Genomic DNA, 22,129 nt, shown 5'->3' on the forward strand with positions numbered 1-22,129 from the left:
GACGCAGTCGCAGAAGCATGTTTCAGGTATTGGTATTTCACCCGGAACTAAGCATATTAACACGATGGACAATCGTGTGTGTGTCGGTGTCATTTTATGCTGCTTTTGATAAACACTTCAGAGAAAGTATATTCTACTTTACTACATATATCTGAAAGCCTTAAGGCCTCAGTATGCTTCTCCGAGTCCGTTTCGGAATGACGGACGGACGGATCGGACGGATCGGACGGACCCTTTTTGATTTATAGTTCTACGAGCCTTTTTGTTGTGAAAACAATTCACCGCCAGAACAGTAGATGGCGTAACGGAAGTTGAGCTTAGACAAGCCTACCTCATGAGGTATATAGAAGAAGTCCACGCTGGTTTATATACGTCCTCCCGGCTCCTCACACACAGTGAACGATGGCAACTAACAGAAAAAGGATGTTGATGACGCGACTTTGCTGAATAAAGTGACACCCAGCGGGTCAAAATGCTTTTGTTATCGTGTCTTAGCGCAGCGGTTCCCCGGTCTTGTTTCCAAACTGCGTTGCTAATTCAAAAGCTGCAACAGCTTGAAGCTACACGGAGGCAGCTAGCTTCCCCCCAGCTTCCACACACAGTCAGCACGGACACCCGATACTAGCTACTACCAAGTGTTTGCTTCTAACCTGACGGTGTTTGAGAAACAGTGTCATGACAGCCGTGGGATTAAAGTCAGCGGGTTGTTGCGCTGTTCCCATCGCAGTTAGCATGGTGGCTAGCCCGCTAGCCCCGTTATCAAAGTTCGTTATAACCGTATGTGACCGTACACACATGCTGTAAGTGCTCTAACCAGCCACCGTCAGCCGGACACACTTGTCACATTAATCATAGAGTCGTAGTTGTGATTTTGGTTTATTGTGATGTAGGGAATGGAACAGGAAGTTTCCATTCCGAAATGCTGGCGTTAGCGGACCAATCACAGCCAAGTGCTATCCGTGGGCTGTCCGTCATTTCGACGTGTAGTTAGAAAAATGAGAGCTGCACGAAAAGCTCTCCGAGGAGCCTCGGAGAGGCACGGAGAGGGCGTTCCACGTTGGAGAGGGCGGTCCTATCTGTCCGTGTCCGTCAAAACGGAGAAGCATACATTGGCCTTTACTTAAAGGTTACTTTTACATTTTTGGCTTTTAGATACTGGATGAAACCTATTGTTAGAGAATAACCCAGTGGGGGGGGAAATATTTTTTGAGAGAAGATTCCAGATTCATTCACTAAAAGGCTCAACAGAGCCGTATAGGTTCATCCTTGATCCATGAAGCTTCCTTCTACCAAGTTGTGTGGTACGGAGCCGAGACACTGGCCAGAGAAGAAAACACTTGGAATACGTTGCCATGAGTGATGGGTAACGTAGTGCGAAGTCTAGTTAGTTGGTTTCGGTTAGGCTAAATCGCGGACATTTTACGGGCACTGAGCAACGACATGGTGAAAGCATTCGATTTAGACAGAGTCTCTCCTGAGGAGAAAGTATTGAAATGTCCCGAGGGTCAGTGAACAGGTAGGGGTGGGGCACGTGAAAGTTCTAGGCCAATGGCTGTAGGGTTTTGTGGGATGCCAGGCTCTCATTGGCTGATGAGTTGGCGTATCAAGGGTGAATGAGGAAGGGGAGTGAAGAGTACAGTGGTGGGTGAGAGGAGTTTCAGAGTTACGAACAAGAAGCGTGTCGTGTTCGCTGGACTTTAATAAAGTTACACATAAAGAGGGAAGTTTCCTGTCGTCTATACGCGAGGACGCTACAATATGAACGTGTTCACCGTTCATATTCATTATTTGTCATTGAGTTGCGTTCAGTTCATCGTTCTCATAAAAGTGAACGTGTTCAATGAACGCGTTCTTTTGCGTTCGTTCACACATTTAGGGACATAAACGCACCGAAGGTTATAAAATAATTCACTCTACAACCATGTGACGACACGCACAAAACTGTGTGTAATGATGACTGTAACGGTCTGTGAACAGAAAGAGAGATCAAACTTTCAGCTCTGCTTCTTGCAGGGATTCATTTGGTACTTTGTTCGGCATAGTTCTTCACTTAATTTGTGAAACAAAAGATTTGTACGATTTATACAATGATCATATTCTTCTAAAAGGGCACAAAGCACCTTTCCTTGTTAATATGTCTTATTTGATCATTTTTACTTTTCCCTGTCGTCGCCGCTTTTCTTCACTTTCCTTTACGACTGTCCAGTTGGATCAGTTCATATTTTTACTGTTGGATGTTTTCTGAATTAAAAAAGCTAAACAGCTCACTAGTTTCCAAACTTCTCTTCTACAACTGACTCAAACCAAAGCAACAGATGGTTTTACTGATCCTAGTGTGTTGGTTCTTCTGTTAAACAGTAAAAAATGACACTTGGAAATGGAGATGAATGCTGTCCATTTCCTTCCAGGAACACAGGAAAACATTACAATGTTATATTTTGTGATGTTCTTGAAAAATACATTTTCAATAATTGGACAGTAACATAACTTCACTTGTACACCCTTTTAAATCAGTTTGCTGTTGGACATATTGGGCACCAGTATCCGTCTATGAATCTAAAAGCATTTGCAAGTCAATCAGTAAAGTTTACATAGTATTTCAAAAATACTTTATTAACATGTTTGTCTCATCCAGTCATTCAACACATCCCACTCGTGTTAGTGAAGTGGCATCTCAATCTACATTCTCTCTTGAACTGTGGCGTTTGACCGTAGACACAGAGGCACTGTCCAGGAATTAGCCTGAGCCTGCAACTATGGATCTGAAAGAACTGGAAAAAGAAAGCTGCATCGTAGCTGTAGCTCCTGATGCCTGTTCAGGGTCTTTTCTGGGCCGGAAGAGATGTGGAAAAGGAGAACAGTGAAAACAATGTGTCGTACAGGTTCATTCTAACTGCATCACAGGGCTGCCTGTATTGAGATGGTGGTTTAAATGATTATGTCGGTTACCTTTAAATGCACTTTTAGTCACTGACTTACTTGGTGCTCACTTTCATCTCAATTCAGTTGCAATTTCCTGTTCAAATCAAGGATTTGTTTGTTAAGTATCAAACTTTGATTTCAAATTTCAACTTAAAGCCCAAATATACACTCTGTGCTATTAATGGTTTAATGATCTTTAAGGGCAAACAAGGGGAACATGTTGCCTGCTGCAAATGTGTATAACTTTGTTTGTCCAATCTCATTTTGAGGAATATTTCTGTAGTGTTAAATAAAAGGATTTTTCCACCATAATTTTTGTGCACAGAAAAGATTTATAAGCTGTCATTATTCAGATTTGTATTGTGTTTGCAGTGTGCAAGCCCTCCAGAACACAGTGATGCATCATGACTGTGTTCGGGATCTTAAACCACGATGCAGAGACTGTTTGGGTGTCGTGTCTGTCCGGGCAAGCGAGAGCGTGACTGTGAGTATTGTGTCCATGACAATGCACCAATGTCTCCAGTGCCAGTTTAAGCTGTCGCCACGGAAGATAGAGACAGACCAAGGTGCCGCCCAACACCTCTCTACACATATATTCACTGCTTCCTCAGTTCATGTACATCTCAGTTGGTGATTAATGCAGTTGTGAACTGGCTCTAAATTTAGTCTTATACGTTCAGAGCTGGGAAAACCGAGATCTGCTGACACAGCACTTGGTGAAATAGGACTTTCAGGGTGTAAAAGGAATAGTGGAACCACAAAGATGAAGAATCATGACAGAAGCTGTTGTATATGGAGGTGACAGAGTGGTTTATGCAGGGTCAAGAGAAGTTGGGGACTTGCCCTATTAAAGCAAAACTAAAACTGTCTGCTACTTGCAGCCGTGAGAGAACGAGTCGCGAACACGTGAGCTGCAGGACGCTTCTCTGTAAACAATCAATACACAGAGGCTGATGTATTTGTAAAGTATATGCACATTTAAATACAAACATACATTCATACATACGGGAGGAGGAGGCAGCTCCCTCTCACAAACAGGCTGGTGGAGGAAAACGACAAACACAACAGAAACTGAGAGCCGGTGAGTAGCGGAGGAAGTTGTTTTTAAAAAATGAACAAAAGAAAAAGCTGATTTGCTTTTAAACAGGTGTGTCAGTCTTTCATATTCGCCTGTGACTGTGATGTTAAGTAGAGTCCACGGAAGCCATTGATTTAAGGTTTCATTAACTTTGCTGTGTGTGTCGGGGAGAGCTCCCTCAGGTGCTGATTGGCCAACGAACTCCTCCTCTTCACAGTAGCTGGCAGCCGCCCCTCTTCTTGCGCTTGCGAACCTGCAGCGCCGCCCTGGTGGCCATTTCGAACACCTCCCGCACGCCATCCTTGGTCTTGGCGGAGCACTCCAGGTAGCCGAAGGCACTGATGCGGTTGGCCATGTCTCTGCCCTCTTCAGATTTGACCGGCTCCTGGAGGTTCAACGTTAAGAGGGTGGGTTGAATTCACCTCAGTGTGCAGACATTAAGCAAAGGAGACAAATATAAACAGAGAGAGAGACACACACACACACACACACCTGTTTCATCTTGGCCAGCTCCCGGCGTGTGTGTTCATCATTCCTCAGGTCTTTCTTGTTCCCCACAAGGATGATCGGGACGTTGGGACAAAAGTGTTTAACTTCAGGTGTCCATTTCTCAGGAATGTTCTCTATTGAAGAAATGAAAAACAACCCGAGTCACTGTGGAGTCGACTCCTTCCTTACAAGGACACAGTTTGAAGGAGAGCTCTGTCATTTCCCTTGTGACTGCACAGACATAAACATCGAGAGGTCACCAACCCCTGCGAGGTCTGCGAGCCAAAAACCCAGAGCTGTTTTCTCTGGAAAGAGATGTTATGTCGTGTTAACGTAGGAATACCATCTGTGGCCCTGCCCATAACAAAACACTGTGGGAGAAAACCAGGAACATTTATTCATCGGATTGAGTCGGTTTTCGACGGCAAACGATACTTGGATCCAAGCCTCCAAAAAATTCCAGTAAAATATGGAGCTTGCTGAGCAGCTGCGTTATATTCGTCTCTTGTTTGAAAACAGCTGCATGTTAACTTTAGAGTCTCTATTAAAGATGTATTGATGGATGGACAGATTGAGAATCAGCTGCACAAGGGTTTGAAAATATTATTTTTACTTGATTGGATATAATTTATTCAGAGACCTGTAGCAGGGTTAACAGTCATCGATGACGTGTGAAATTAAGTTATTTACGGACTCGAATTACTAAACCAGAACGCGAAGCATAGACTCAAGTCCATGTAATGTTTGTGAGGTTGGCGGCAGCTGGGTTGACTACAAAACCAATAATTTAATCACACACATGAAGAAACACCATTTGAATAAGCAGTTTTTTCCACAGTTTATATCAGTGCGTTCATGAAGTCCCTGAAAAACAGGAAACTGTATTTAACAGAAGTTAGAAGAAGGAAAAAACCTAAAGAGAGTGACTTCCTGCACAGATCACTTCTCCTCGCAGTGGAATATTAAATGATTTAGGGAAGGACTTGTTGAAGTTAAAACTACTTCTGTACGAACATAAATAAAAGTATGGGAGGATTTTCCAAACCATACATAATCTGATTTCTGATACTCTGTCTCAATGCATTTTGTGGATTTATTCGTACATGAGCCTCATCTCATGCTCGTTATTTAAAATGCTTGAAAAATATTATGCTGCGAGTTAATATATGAAGCTGCTACTACAGGGGACATTTCTTTAGATGATCTGTATTTATGACTTTCATCGGTATTGATCAAGTTTACACACATGAGTCATGATCCCAGGTTCTGCTTTGTGATATCAGCAAATGCTTCCACATCTCATGAAGTAGAGTTGAGTTGTGCGTATCATTATTACTGTGATGTGTCACTGCATGTAACCCGCCTTACCTAAACTGTCGGGGCTGTCTATGGAGAAGCACATGAGGATAACGTCTGTGTCCGGGTAGGAGAGAGGCCTCAGTCGGTCGTAGTCTTCCTGACCTGCTGTATCCCACAAAGCTAACTCCACCTGAGAGAGAGGAGGAGAAACAACCAGACACCTGATATAAGAGGTGGTTGGGACAGAGCAGCATCTCTGGAAACAACAGATTTATCAGTTACAAGGTAAAATATCAGCCAGTATGAGCGGAATAAGGTTTTGGCTGTTGGAAATCATGTTGTGAAATTTGTAGTTTGTAATTACTATAATTTGTTTATGTTAATAATCAATCCAATGTTAACATTGCAATAAATATGTCCAATACATGTTCATATTTAACTTAAAGGTTTTCTTTGGATGTCTTGTTTTCTACTCTTTTCATTCATATTTAATTATAACAAAGCATCAAACTGTGAAATATCAAGCTGCAACATTTTTGGCAATGATTCCTAAGCTGTCGTTATCAAAGCCTGATGACAAAGAAATGAAATTGATCCATAACAGAATTTTTGTACTCTCTAATATCAGTGTTAGCCCAGACAAATCCATATTAGTCAAGCTCTAATAAATTCAGTCACATTATCAATTCAAGGTAATGTGCTGACACTTTGACAGCAACAAAAACAGAATATGGTTAATATAGAATAAACCTTTACATCGGTGTATATCTATATTTATATTTGTTGTCTCTCCCGGCGTGAAGCACAGAGATTCTTCGAATGAAATGTGCTATTTAAATAAAATTGCCATCGCCAAGAGGCAGATAAACTGGAAAGACAAAAGAAAGTGAGGATTTAAAACTGTTGTTTTCTCCATCAAGCTTTAAACTTAACTCCCTAGAGGTAAACATGGCTCCCACAGCTTCTGTTGGGCTGTTAGTCAAACTGTTAGCAGTCCCACAGAGCCTGACCTGCTCCACATTAAACAATGGCAAACGGAAGAAAAAACATTTGCTGCAGCTCAGCAAGTTGCTGCAATGAAACCACAAAGCACCATGTAGGGACATCTGATGCACAGTGGCCTAGAAATATCATTTTAATGCATGCATCAATTTTTTTAATGCACATATCTCAACAAATTGACAGCGGTGTCTCGGCTTTAACTGTAATCTTAGACCCGTCTTATCCTCCTGCGCTCTGCTGATTTAATTCTCCAGTACCCTCCCTGCATTACCATCACAGCTGGAAAACTGTGCCTGCTGCTGCTGAGAAATGGGAAAATAAACCGTCTTAATCGTCCCCCAGAGAGCAGCTCCAGTATGTTAGCAGTTCATCTGGGCTTTTCTGACGTCTCACTACTCTCGTGTCTGGCCAAGTTCTGCATGTTGGCTGACGAGCTACTTACATTGGCGAGACTGGCAAACCACGGCACCTCCTGACTTACAGCCTAACACAGGGAGGACATTTTCCACCGTATATGAGGCAGTGAGCCGAACCACATCTTCTGTGTGGGAAGGTGAGCAACACCATGACCAACTTCAGCTGTGCTGCTTTTCAGTTCTTTAACCACTAGGTGTCTCTCAGGAGTCAGCAGCATTTGCACTTTTATCACTTAGCTTCCTGTGTAAACTTCTCAGTCCTCTGTCCTCCCGTCTTTGTAACTAAAGGCTGGGCAATAAAACCATTTTCACAATAGTATTTAGATCAAAATAAATATCAATAAAGCTCAATATATGTCAATATAGTGCTTTGAACTGTTTGAGCGCATTGAGGAGATACAAAACATTGATCCACCTCCGATTGTTTGTCATTATCTGCCTATAAACATAAGAAATACTAATGGGACATTTATTGTGATAAGTATCAATATCAATTGATATGAACAGTTTTATCTTGATATAATTTCTGGTCATATTGCACAGCCCTTATTATAACTCCAACTGAATATGACCTAAGACAGATGACGTAAGGGTCAGCTGTGAGTTGACCAGTGACACTGTTGAAAACTGGTTACCACAGCTGAGAGGTTTGGAATCCAGTCAAATTAAACAGCCCAGCAGCCCAGCTGGCTGATACCAGATTATGCAGCTCAGGAAACAGGAACAGGAAATGGGACATTAGTCATGATGTATGAGGAGGGGGGTTCCCACACAGCACAGGATCCTTTTCCTGTTGTTGGCGGGAGCTCTGCTGCTTTATTAACAATGAGCTGACCCAAGGATTTATTAACAATGAACACTTGTCCACGTCAGTCTTGACGGCACGTGGTTCTCAAACAACAGAGCCAACAGGGTCACATTTTAATACTTCAGCAACCGTTTTTGTGTGCGTCACATAAATCTGTTCCTCTGTTCTGAGGAGTAACTCTTCATATCAGTAGAGGAAGAGGAGCACAGATCCTTAAGTACAAATACAATGATGTAAAAAATACTCTGTTACAAGGAGTGAAATATCTCCTGAGACTGTCCTTTTATTATATGACATTATTCTTTTAGTCTTTACATTCTTTTAACTTCTTTCAAAAGGTCAAAAAATAAACATGTTAGTCCGCCAGAGGATTAATGGGCGGGAAATCAGGCAGCCCCAATCAGACACAGCTTTATTTATTAGATCGAGAAGAGAAAAATGTATGAAAGACAGAAGAGCATCAGTTCAAATAAATACACTCAAGGAAAGTGCAAGTGTATGTGCTTCAGTAAACATATTCAGTTTACTACCACCATTACAGATTCTTCAGATCGCACCAAAACAAATAAGTATAAATTGAAATATCAAGTACCTGCTTGCCATCCACTTCAATGTCAGCGATGTAGTTCTCAAACACAGTGGGGACGTACACCTCTGGGAACTGGTCCTTGCTGAAGACGATGAGAAGACAGGTCTTACCACAGGCACCATCCCCCACTATCACCAACTTCTTCCTGATGGCTGCCATCTACAAACAGAAAACACTTTAATTAGTTTATATGTCTGTGTGCATAAGAATGTACAAATCGTCTTTTCAAACAGAGGAGGGAGGTAAGGAAAAAACCCAAGCTAGAAACCTTGAAAACTAGGGAAGAAAAAAAAAGAAGAGATGGTCACAGTCTGTTTTTGAGCCGCACCCTCTTCCCTTTCCTGGGCTACATCCTGAGTGAGAGGTGAAAAACAGTCGAGCTGGTCTGGAAACACAGTCGGAGGGAAAGGAACAGGAGGAGAGAGCTCAGTGTTCAACACGCTGCTGCACACGCGTGGCCTCGGTCACACAATCACCTCAAAAACAATCCTTAACGTGTCTCTTCTCCACCCATGTGGCAATGTGATTTACTGCTCTGACTGGGTTTGTCTGACACCTCTGTAATACACAAATTTGTCTCCCTTTCTCTTTGCTTGTATTCCTGTAATATAAATAAATAAATTTATATATGAGTGAAAGGCAGCTTGCCAGAGAAGTGTTGCCCTGCACACGGATCGATCTCCCACAAGCAGACAATAATGGAGAGAAGGCAGTAGGTGATGAGACAATGTCCTGGCCGCCTGCCATCAGCCTCCACAGAACTCAGACTACCTGGACCACAGGCCTTTTACCCCAAAAGATCTAAACATCCTCAATCCCATCCACATATGCAGAAATATATAATTATTATTTAAAGTGGCTAAAAATCTATATCTTTGTATTAAGACTGGCTATTTATGACCATTTCTACCTATAAAGGAATCATCAAAGATAACCATAACCACAGCTCCTGTCAGCCTCATAGCATCTCTCCGCTCTCTGCTTGGTTTTTGGGCCCATGATTGAATTGTTTTGGTTTTGGTTTCCACTTGCTCGTTTCCACATTTCCATCATTTTCAGAAGGTTAGTCGCTTTCAGGAAAACGCTCTGAACCCCCAACTGAACAGTACCAGCTCAGCAACATCAGCATATATTGTAGCTGGTGAACATAGTGGATCATGTTGCGGAGTCTGATTCTCTTCAGCAGGTGGTAGAGACCAAAAACCAGTAAAAAACAGGGGAAACATCAGATGTGTAATCACCAACAGGATAGGAGCTAATCAAAATGAAGGCTTATGTTCTGTGTTGGTTGGATTTTTATAATTAATCAGTAAGAGAATAAGCTAACCCCATTTTAACATTTTTTTTAGTAAGTAAGTGTTTCCACACTTTTTTTTTATCCTGCACAAAAGTGGCCTATAAGCCAGTTAATGTGGTTTTGAGAAGACATTAAGGGAAATTATTTTTCCTGTTGAGCGATGATCAAAATTTGAGAAAGTATGATTGTATACTTAGAGTAATAAGTAAAGGTCAACAAGTCTATAAGTGACTTATATCCCCAAAAGGTCATTTTTGAGTATTTGTGGGTATAAACATTTGTTTCGTCCAATAAAATCATCAAAGAAAGTAAAAATATTCTCTCAGGCTCCTGGTGATTTGTCTACTGTGGACAAAATTGTTGATTTAGGGAGAGTCTGAAGGATGAATTACACAGTACTTTGTCCAGCTTTGTTAAAAGAGACAACAGTGATAACTCCTAAGACCCAGGTGTCCCTGTGCGTTAAAGAATGAAATGTGGATCTATGAGCCTTCATTTGATTCTCTCAGCTTGTGCGGCTGCCGGTGATTTACCTTCACTCACTGCAACAGCTACCGTTTTCAACAAAACAATGAAAAAACGATTGTTCAGTTTGCTTTTACTCCAACACATTAAATCAGGCCAGTGTGTTGTGAGTTTGTCTCTGAGAGCCACCTGTTCTCTGTGATAGCAGGCTGTTGTTACTCCATACATCATATTGTCAGTGCCAGAGGGAATACACACACACACGACTGGTAGCTATGGCGCATCCCCAAAAAGCTCCAGAAAATGGGAGTAGTCCTGCAGATTTTGTACTATGATGACATAATGCAGGTTATTGCACTCACAGCTTGATGCCCACAGTAGCAACACATGGTGCATAGTGGGAATAATGGCCCGTTTCCTTTGCATTAATGTCTCTGTGTGTATGTGTCTGTGTTTGTGTGTCAGTACAAGGACAAGACCAAGGACTCTATACAAATAAGGCAGCTTGTGATGTTCTGTTGCATTAAAAATGGCATGAGTACGACACTATTCACTTCAACACTGATGCAATAGTCAGATAAAATAAGTTTGTATAATATTTACTCAAACTAAAACTAAAACATCATGTCTAGTACCTTTATAATGTTATAACCAATCTAACCTGCCTCATTTATACATACATTTTCAATGTATGGGTTTTAAGCCTGAGACTTTCATGACCAAACCATGTCGATGTAAAAGAAGAAGCCTCAGCCCTTCATTTATGAGACAAGATACGTCTTTCTATCATCACACAATAAACATCTTCACACTACACAGCTCGGTTCATTAGTCAACAGCCTTATTATGACTGGGATTTGTGGGGAAATAGCTATTTTCTACAAGTTGCTGTTGAGCCTGACTCCCAGGCAGAGTGAAGAGGTGTCCATTAGACAGAGGAACAAGTCACAGCAATCATTCAAATATGGAGATAACACACATGTTCAAACAGTATCTACAGGAAAACATGTATAGAGTTGAACTCATGAAAGGTGACAAGAGTTCAAAACGTATTTTGACACAACTGGTCAATCCGCATGTGAAGTAGATTGTAAATATCAGATCATTGATTTTAGTTTTAAACAATCCACGGTACATACAAAGAAGCATGTTCGTCTCCCTGGTGTCTCCAGACTCAACGTTTAGGTGTAAGTAAAAAGTACTAGGCAGTGATATGTGAGAAGTTTGTTACTTAGCTCGCAGCTGAGGGAGAAGAAAAAGTACATAACAGGAAAGACAACTGGAATTCGCCCATGTTGTTATTCTTCCTCTGGGTTTCTACCTTCAGGTCAGTTTCAAAAACATTTCTTCAACCCAAGAACACAACAAGCCCCTGCTCTTCTTTTTCCTCAAGTCAGACAACTAACAAACACATTAGCTGAGGGACAGATACAGTGTGAGTGAGGATTCATGAGAGCAGACACACAGGTTACACTGAGGTTAAACTATCTTGTGTGAATATTTTCAAGTCAATACAACCTCTGACTCGTGGCCTTCAAGTAACTTCGACTAAGATAATATTAAAATGTTATTTTAAAAATACTACAATAAACTCAATAAAAAGCTTATTAAACATGTACTTGAGACTCACACTGGTGAAGCGTATACCACTAGAGCTGTTTTCAGACATGACCTGCTGTTTGTTTTTTACTCAGGCACAACAAGCGGGAGGTTCTCAGTAGAGACGCGTTCACAACAGCAACTTCAAACACATTATTCAGGAGGATGTGGAGCAGCTGGGTGCAGCAGGCAGAGGCAGGAAGTGATGTATTAATTGCGCGGCAGAGTTCATGCGATTTTCTTTACAACACACAGACGCCGTTGTTGCCTCTTATCGACACAAACTCCCTAGAAATCTTCATCGGAGTCTTCTACGGGTATGACAATGCTTTTTTCCCCGGGAGATATTTGTTTTCTTTAATTTTTTCTTTTCATTCTTGAGTCTGTTGCATGTTATAAGCATCATCACTTGCTAGGAGTGACTCCAGCTGGGGATCACCTGCTGTGTTCACACAGCAGATTCCCCTGAAAGTCGACGGACTTTGTACTAGGAGGTCAAGCGGAGTAAGTCCGGAGATAATGTCGAGCCTCTAACTTGGACGTTTGTGTACTCACATGCACCTCCTCCGGAGAAAATACAGAGGATCTGCGGAGTTCACTGCATGTCTGAAAGCAACCTATGGCTGAGTCCTTGTTGCAGTTGCCAAAAATAAGGTTGAAATTGTGAGATATAGACAAACAAATGAAATAATTATGATCTTCCAGTGCCTGCATTCATTGCTCTGCTATTTACTGTGGTATTGTGACACTCTTGTTTGTGTTGCAAATCTATAATTAAGCGTACCCTGGATTTTATGTTGTGGTAAGTAGGCTTCTGTCGACGTTTGGGAGAAATAATTTGAAGAGCAAAAAAAAACTGTTAAAATACACTCATAAATAAGTAAAATGAAGATTACCAACTGTGAGAAGAGTTAAAATTGTACCACTCACAATATAAAGAATGAATGTCCCCACAACGTCCCATGCGCGCACACAAGTCGTATAAGTGTGCAGCACATTGCACATTCACACGTGTCTCAGTACGATCGATCCTTCTTGTGTAATGTTGGTCTGTGTGTGTGACAAAGTACAAAGTTCTCATTCCTGGCACAAGCAGGCCAGATGCTCACTTCTCCCTGACAGGGTTTGAGTCACACCGTCAGTAGTAACACATTAGCCAGTGTGTTTCATTAGAAGAGGTGGGGGGCAACAATAGCACAGAACGACTCTGACCTCCAGGCAATAAGATAAAGAATGAGACGCATTTCCCTCCCTATTGTATGAAGTAGATTCAAACACATGGATCAGCAAACTCAGGTTATTTTACAAATATGTACAAACCCTAAAACTATTAATTAAGTCATGCAGGCCTGCACCAGTCCCATTCAAACTAAATCATGTAGTACATCTGTGTTTTTACCTCAGTACCACGTCCAAAATGATCTGATTTGACAGAAGGAACTCAAAGTGATATTATTACTTTGATAGACAAATCCAAAGTCTGAATGCAATCAAGTTCAAATGATAAAAAACAACAGATAACCAAACAGTTAATCTACAAGATTCACTTATTAAAATGAGATTATATTGATAAGCACTTTGACATTCCCAAATAAAAAAATTAAAATAACATACTGACCTAAATGTCACAGCATCCATTAAAAACGTAACACTCATCACTTGTCTTAAGTGATGAGTGTTGTGTTGAACTTAAGTCAACACCAACGAGAGTGATGTTGACTTAGTTCAACTTCAGTTCCTTCATTATTCTGAATGAAACACGTCTGGCAATAAGGAAAAGGTGCCAACAAAGGGGTCACATAGGGGTCATCCATCAGAAAATCATCACCATTAAAGTGAGTCTCAGTTCTGTAGCTTTGTAGTTTCAGAATGTTAGGTGCACATTCATATAACGTTTAAAGTGGAATCCCACAATGCATCATAAAAAAAGCAGTGTACAGACGATGATAAAAAAAAACATCATGCAATTAACTTGACACATGTAGGCAGACAGACTAGAGGGGAGAGCGCCAGAGAAGCATGGAAATTGGACATTTTCATTTCCCATTAAATTTTTATTAAAAACTTAAATGATGGCATGTAAAATAAACAAAAGGTAAAACTGAAGATCTATATTACAGCTAAGAGAAAAGAAAAAAAAATGAGCTAGACTAGAATAAGACGGAGGGGGAGAATAAAAGTTACAGACAGAAAAGCCTTTTTTAAATATTTTTAAGAATTGTACTATGTAGCAGACAAAGTATCTTATATGTAATTATTTGTAAAAAAAATGTGCTCAGTATAATATGTATTTATCAAAAGAAAATACATTTATTTAATTATGACACTGGTGTAGGTACATTTATGTGACAGCAATGATGTAATCAACAGCAGACGTGATGACTCATATAGTATCCAAACATATTTTTTCATTTTGCAGATATGCTCACTACATAGTCCTCTACATTAAAACCCCTGAGAGAGTGAGTGGGGAGGAGAGAATGACACACACGCATCTTTCATTACCAGCGACCGAACATCTAAACACATGATGATAAATGCTTTTCACCTAGACAAACCACACAGGCATCTCAGCTGGGACAACCCCTGTTAATCATAAACTAACTGCTCATTAACTGGTGACGTGTGATCACAAATATTAACCGAGTACCAGCAGAGTATTCGTATTGACACACTTATTGTTCGAAGCAGCAAAATGCATTCCACATGGTGATTAACAACGGGTCACTGAATGCTCACACACAACCCTGTCTGACATAAGCAGTGAGGAATGTCTCACCCACTTTCAAACCCCCTCACCCCATTCCTCTAAACACACAAAATCCCTCCCCCCCACCGTCCAAATCCTGGCCAACCCTTCCTTCCACAAAAATATTCAAAACAGCTCGAACAACAGAAAATCACTTGTAAAGTCTTTGAGATTTGCTGAATCTTAGTTTTCTGTATTGAGTTGAAAAGGTTTTAGATGAAACGTGAAGGTTTGTCAATCAAAACATGACGACTTGAGCCTTTGGAACATTCTTTGTTTATCTAGAAAATAAGCAGATTGACATTTAATGACAGTAATTGTTAGTTGAAGCCCTAAAAAACATTTTGATTTAGCATTCTGCTACTGAATCACTGCCACACTCTCCTTCCTTGTGCCTACGTTACCCACAACACAACTCTCCTTCTGTCAGGTGCAGTGTTATTATGCTCATAGAAGCTAATGCAGTCTCAAATAGCTGCTCTCAAGCAGAGATAAGGAGAAGGCTACACTGTTTTCTCTCATTTTCAAATGTGTAGTCTTCATCTCTGATTGACGCTGCCTCAGTATAGGGCTTGAGGAAATTTCTTTAACACAGAAGATCTTAGAAAACACATGCTGCAGTAAAACCTGGGAAGAAACGCTGGCGTGTAAAAGTCAGTCAAGTTCCTCTTTTAAAGAAACCATTTACGGAGGCGCAGGCTGTACTTAACTTGTAACACACACACACTGCATTATACAATTTTAATGTACACCTACTTAAGACTAAGTGTGCACTATGGATCTATACAGTAGAGAGAGTTTAAAACATATTATCAACCAGGGCTGTCCACAGCCAGAGATGAGTGTGTGAACCGTTATTCAACTGGTTTGAAAATGGATATATCTTTGGAGGGGCATCAGAAAATGATTTGAGTTACAGTGGTGAGAAAGAATGTTATGTCGACACTGTGATACATTACAGAAATGAACAGAACGAGCAGGCACATGTACATGACACGCTGCAATGATTCAGAATGTGTCGATACAACCAGCAAAGAGACTCTTCAAAAGACGTCAACGTGTATCAGGCAAATAGAGCATATAGAGCCAGAGGTCACATAGGAGGACTGATCTCCGGATCCTGACCTGTAGCAGATTATTGAGAATTGTCGGGTTTTGATGGGGGGTTTCTTTTTTAACCAGGGCAGATTTTCTAGCCTTTAGGGCACTGGTTTAGTGGCCCAGGAAACTCCGACCAATCACAGACCAATAGAATGGATTGTAAATCATCTAATGTGACTCCATTCAGCCACTCGAATCTGTGAATTAGCATTCCGACTTGAGTCAGTGGGCAGCGTCCGACACATGAGAGAGCGGAAAAGAGACAATGGGAGATTTGTGAAAGAAAAATAAGAAAAGGAGCTTCAGGTGGCGTTCTCCAAAATACATGGTTCAAATAATACGCCATGTTTAAGGTCGAGGAATGACAGGAATATAATCCATTACAATCTTGGATTTCTTCTTCTTTTTATTTGTAAATATACTTATATCAATAGCAATACCAGGTCTGAAGGGGGTCTTTGATTCTGCTCATCGGCTAATGTTTTGTTGACAGTTAGGGTTTAACTCTTTAAACGTAATGTATCAAACACCGGAAATGGAGAAACAGCTTTTGCCTGAGGCGTTAAGGGAGAAATTCCACAGAGGAGTTGAAGCCAAGGTCAAACTTGTAAAGGTTGAAACAAACTTGAGAGCAGAAGTGGCTGCTCCGGATCCAAGCCAGGGAGGCAGCTAAAGTCAGAGAACCTTGCAGGAGCCCAAAATAGGACAGAGCCATTGAGACTCCCCCAGCCCAATTTATCACAGCTCAGCTCAGAGCGAGGGAGAGAGGACGAAAGAGAGAAATATCACACAGAATTATCCCTTCATCCGCCTCCGAGCCTCCGCCTGCAGTGCGAATAGAGAGGTCGGACAGACGGAGGGAAGGAGAGAAAGCAAGAGAGGTGTGGTGGTTACAACTAGAACACAAGCAACAACATGGAGAAACTTTTAAAAACTCAACTTTGATAAATATTCCATGAGTATGAAATGAATGAATGGAAGAATTAGTCATGGGTTGGCTTGGGAACTGAGCTGATCAGGATATGGTTAGAAATGATGAATATATATTACAGCTTTAGCCCAGTCTGCTGTTACAAAATTATAAAGTTTGCATATGCACACACCCTCAGCTGAAGCTGGTGAAGCAGCTGATGTGATCCTCCTGTTTGTTACTCTCTCTCTAACCCATCCTCCTTCAGTCTGTTCTTCTCACTCCGTCCTCCTCTCATCCCTTCCTTCCTTCCTTCCTTCCTTCGCTCCCTCCCTCCCTGTGTTGCAGTGTGACATCACCATCAGGGAGCTAATGCTGCGTATCCTTTGGGTGCTGCTGCATTCCTCTTCGCCAACTCACATGCACAGCACAAATGAAATCCCAGGCTGACATACACACACATGGAGGCAAGATGGATGAGTTACAGACCTGAACACCAACACTGTTCCTCTCGTCCTCCAGTCCATCTGTGCCTCACAGCTACAAGATGTCAAGCGTTCTGATGCTTGGGGATGAGGATCGACAGCATTTTAATCGAAATCCTGTTTAGTACTGAATCTAAATCTTTTCAAATCCCTTTATCATTTCATTCTTAATTATTTTAACCGTAACTTCAGAGATTAAAATAAGACGCAATCCACCAGTGTGATGATTACTGTTTTGAAAACGATTTAATCATGATCTCCAATGACAGTATTTCCTGTTACTCTTTAATATATATCCGGGACTTAGTCATTATCAATTAATTTGCCAAATGATAATAAATCAAATCAATCTGCCAATAAAAACCACATCAATTGGCTAAAAACAGACGATGGTGACTTCTTAAAAATGTCTTGTTTTGTCTTGGGAGGTAAAATGGGTCGTCCACTACCCACATGGCTAATGGTTTGATCCCTAGCTCCTCTAGTCTAATTGCTGATGTGTCCTTAGGAAGATACTGAGCCACCCATGGGCCCTGATGGCTGTACAAGCAGTGAAAGTAGGGCGTGTCATAGAAAAAAAATGTGTGATATGACTAGAAAAGCTCTATATAACTACAGTCTATTTATCATTGTCTGTCCAAAAGTCATAGAATCCAAAGATATTCAGTTTACAGTCATGTGCGGTAAAGATAAGATTCAGATCCTTGTCCTTTAAGGGACTTCCTGTAACAGCAAGCACCGACATTCACACAGAAAACTCTCCCACAGAGTTGTTTTATTCCTCTGAGGATGTTCGAGTTCACGTGCTGCCTGTGAATGATACACCCCACAGCCTGTTCTCCATGCAGACGTGTTTGTCAGCCTCCCTCTGATGACTAGAAAACAGTAACGAGGCTAAACTCAGCATTTTCCTCTGCTCTGTGTTAAAGAAAGTGCAGTCATTAGTTTTCAGTGTGACGCAGGCCCTCCTTGGAAACAACCGCTGATGGAAAGACTAAACTGAGACAGGATACCGTTGAGCATTGTGTTTGAACACCTCTAGCCTAACAATGCACGAACCAGCAGCTGCGAACATGACTCAGAGCTGAGGATGGAAAAAAACTCCCAAACAATGCCTCTTCTGTCCATCCATGTTGGTTTGTACACGGGGACTTCCTTAGGCAAGAACCGGCAAAAAGTCAAACACTCGTAGTAGGCGAGTGGTGTGGAGCATGTCAAGAGGGACGACGTGAGGCACAACATCAGGATGAAGTGGCCTCTGGCGATCCTGGCATATATACGGAGCTTCTGATCTATAATGGCTTTCCATGAAGGCTTTTGTGCTGAGCTATTCATCTGCCCTCCGAGGTGACCTCAATACAGCCAGAAGAAAGTAAAAGAGCTAATACGCAAGAGATGGAAGATACGCTGCCATAACATCAATACTGACACGTCCTGCTTGCCCATTTCCATCTAAGGTTTCCCGACAACTATTAGAGTTATTAAATGTTTTTTCCAATTATAGCTACAATGACTCATGGTAGCAATGAGATCCCGTAAACTTTAAACTGCTGATACTCTTTAGCCACCTTTAGCTTCCACTTTGTGTTACAATCCCAATTTCATCATTAAAAAAAAGACCACCACTAAGACTCAGAACTCAAAAATGTATTTTTACAAAGCGCAAGAACAGTTTTTTGTCTCCATTCTTTGTGCAGCAGTGGAGAACTTCTGTTGAAGAAATGTGAACCGGTTCTTTAAATGCCACGTTCAGTGTGTCACCAGGAAATTGTTTAACAGGTCCTCACCCTTCTCCTGCCACATGTCATCAGTTCAGTAGATGACAGCCTAAACAAGAGACTCCTCTAAGTATAGCAGCCTTCCCTGTGTAAAATTGAAGCTTTGATATCTAATAGATGTGTAGTTGTTTGGTCATTTCATCTCACTAAACCATGATGTAAGTAAAGTTATTGATTCATTCAACTACTGGCTGAGTGAAAACCAATGGAGTTTAGATTAGAATCTGTAAACTGAATATAGTCGTTTTAGACTGTTGGTCGGAGAAAACATGGAACATTTTACTCAATTTTCTGACATCAATTATTTTAAGTGCTACAATATTGTTACATTAGTGATAGCAGTATTAGAATACTAACTCATTTAATGTGTTGTTCATGAATCACATAGTCAGGAAACCTTGTAAAAATCTATTCAATCTTTTTGACGAGCAATATTCTACTTGGTCAATTATGTTTTATGAAGGATTCCTCTGTGTGGGCTATTTTTCTTTTGTTCTCTTTTCAGTATCTCAATATATCCAGCCCACGCTGTGCATGTTATCTTTATATAAAGTCCAGTAGTCCAACATGTAAATGTGCCAGATCTGTAGTCCCTGACAGGGGGATGGTAGAAAAACAAAACTAATAGTCATTTGTATAAAACAGAGATACTTTCATTTTGACACTTTCATTTGTCTGGGTTTGGGAATTTCCACAGCATTTCTTTCCACTGCACTGCCACTGATACATACGTGTGCCGAACCAGGTATCACTTTCACTTCTGTCCACTACCTGCAAACCGACTTGTAGTGTCTCCTGGTTGTGCCACTGAGCAATGCTGTCGAGATGGAACCACCCATTTTCTATAATGAGTCACGTTGGGCTGGACCGATATGAGGCCAGAGGCAGGGTTCACCCTGGACAGGTCACCAGTGTGTCACAGGGCCAGTGTAAAGACAACCAACCAATCACATTTCTTTAAAGTCTCTGGTTGACTTAGATCCAATCTGCCTGTCTTTGAACTGTGGGAGAAAGTCAGGGTACCCGTAAAACAAACAACCCACACAAACATGGAGGGAGCCAAACTGTGATCTGAACCAAGGAACCTTCTTGCTGCGGGGCAACGCTGCCTCACTGTGCTGTTTGTTGTCAAGATAAGAGGTTGATATAGATAAGCATCGGAATAAACGTCACATAACTATTTATTTCAAGATTAAAGAGGCTGATTTGTGCTCCTGAGCGAAGGTTGTGATTCTAAGATTGAATCGCAAAACAATTTACAAATCTGCGGTAGACGATTAAAATCAATCATGTGTCTACCTCCTCACTGTGTTTTCACAATGGATAAGACATATTTCGATATATGCAGAACTTTTGTCTTGTTGCTATTCATGAAAATTATATTGCAACAACTACCGTTATTGTGTATTCAACACAACTTTTCCTGCAAGAATGCAAAAACACACAGACAAATCAGCAGGATATAAGACAATTTTTTAAGCGTTATTCTCCGTTTTGTGAAGGTGTGTGTGTGTGTGTGTGTGTGTGTGTGTGTGTCTGCCTGGCGACGTCGTGTGGGCACAGAAACACAGATTTGGAGTCGACGTGCGCAGGTTCCCCTTCGGCCTCGCGTCGCATTCTTCGCTGAGAGGAGCGAGGGTCTGAGCTCGAGCGGCCGGGGCCCAGCACAACAAGGGTGTGGTGGCTCGCACAGAGGAATTTCCTCGGGTCACACAAACCTGGTTTTGACGCTGCTTCAGTCCAGAACATGGAGGACACACACTTCCTGACAGCACACACCACAAGAGAAGAAGGAACTACTTCTACTTCCACTACTCGGCTACACACAAGTTGTTTTGATTTATTTTTTTGATTTGTTTTTGGCTTTCGAATCCTTTAATGTCCAGATGGAAAACATCTCGAACTGACTCCTGATCACCGGACAAACAGGTTCCCAGAGAAAAGGAGAAACTGCTTCTACGGCCTGGTCACAAGTGAAGTGCTAATGAAACGACCTAATCTAGTGTCTGATAGGGAGAGACAGGGTGTGTGTGTGTGTGTGTCTACGTGTGTGTGTCAGGGTTAGGGTTGTAAAGAACAATCCGGGGTGTGAGGCTTCATTCCTTCCTTCAGGTTTCTCACCGACAAACCTCGGTTAAAAAAAAACTTCTAACTTCTAGAACGAGTAACAGGTTTGAACTCGCCATACTGCCGCCGGTCTCCGGGCTCGTTGACGTGTCCTGCTGTTAATACTTAAATACTTAATACTTTAAAACCTCAACCTCGCGTCGCGGGCTCGGGTCCGATTGGAGTTTGACAGAAGCGATCGAGGAGGAAACTGTCCTCTTACCTTGTTTACAGGACCGAGCGTTCAGATGCGGAGCGGCTCCGTGTTTCCTGCTCCCGTGAAGCTGCTGCGTTTCAGAGTGAGAACCAACCGACGCTCACAGCACCGGGATCCTCCCAGACTGCGGCGTTCACGGGGCCTTGGGAACTCTCACATTCAGCCGATGCTCCGAGGTTCCTGCTCTGATTGACAGGGAAGACAAAACATTTTCATATCAGTGGACGCCGATGATCGTCATAATAAATGTCACATTCATATTTATTTAAAGCTGAAAAAAAGATTTTGGCTACAGAGGAAATGTTGTGGTGTTTAAACCTGAAGTTAAACATTTGTTTTGTGAATCTGAGGTAGAACAGTAAAACCATTTGTGTATTGTACCTCCTTATGTATTGATAGTCTAAATATTGAACCTTTGATGAAATGATACACCAATCATTATCATTATCTCCATCAAGGAGGTTATGTTTTTGTCTGTGTCTGTTAGTCAACAGGATCCTGCAACGACTGTACGGTTCACCAAGAAACTGAAAGCATGCTGGATGGTTCAGGAAAGAACACATAGCTATTTGGTGCAGATATTTTGATTTTTCACTTTCTCAGAGAGTAATTCATAGATCTTGAAGAAAAACGATCTGATTTGTCACTACTTGAACCAAAGCAAAACAATTTAATAATAAACATTTCCTCTGAATATCAGCCATTAATTGTTTTATTAACATAGAGGTGGTTGATTTATTAGAAAGCAGGTCATTTATCTTTTAATGTTAGTCAATACCATCGGACTTGTAGCAAACACTGCCACTACTGCTAATTAGA

General features: G+C 41.4%; 1 protein-coding gene across 1 annotated transcript; it reads right to left on the reverse strand.

Annotated features, from left to right (window-relative positions):
- Window positions 1–2,581: 2,581 nt before the first annotated feature.
- Window positions 2,582–21,457, reverse strand: LOC128442343 (rho-related GTP-binding protein RhoA-D). Its single transcript, XM_053424761.1, has 5 exons — window positions 21,317–21,457; window positions 8,607–8,762; window positions 5,858–5,978; window positions 4,493–4,623; window positions 2,582–4,385 (listed from the first exon to the last, which is right to left on the reverse strand). The coding sequence occupies exons 2-5, from the start codon at window positions 8,760–8,762 to the stop codon at window positions 4,212–4,214; spliced, it is 582 nt and encodes a 193-aa protein (XP_053280736.1). The 5' UTR covers window positions 21,317–21,457; the 3' UTR covers window positions 2,582–4,211.
- Between the last annotated feature and the right edge of the window lie 672 nt (window positions 21,458–22,129).

This window comes from Pleuronectes platessa, chromosome 6 (genome assembly GCF_947347685.1).
Source record: "Pleuronectes platessa chromosome 6, fPlePla1.1, whole genome shotgun sequence".
In the NCBI taxonomy this organism is placed as follows: Eukaryota; Metazoa; Chordata; class Actinopteri; order Pleuronectiformes; family Pleuronectidae; genus Pleuronectes; species Pleuronectes platessa.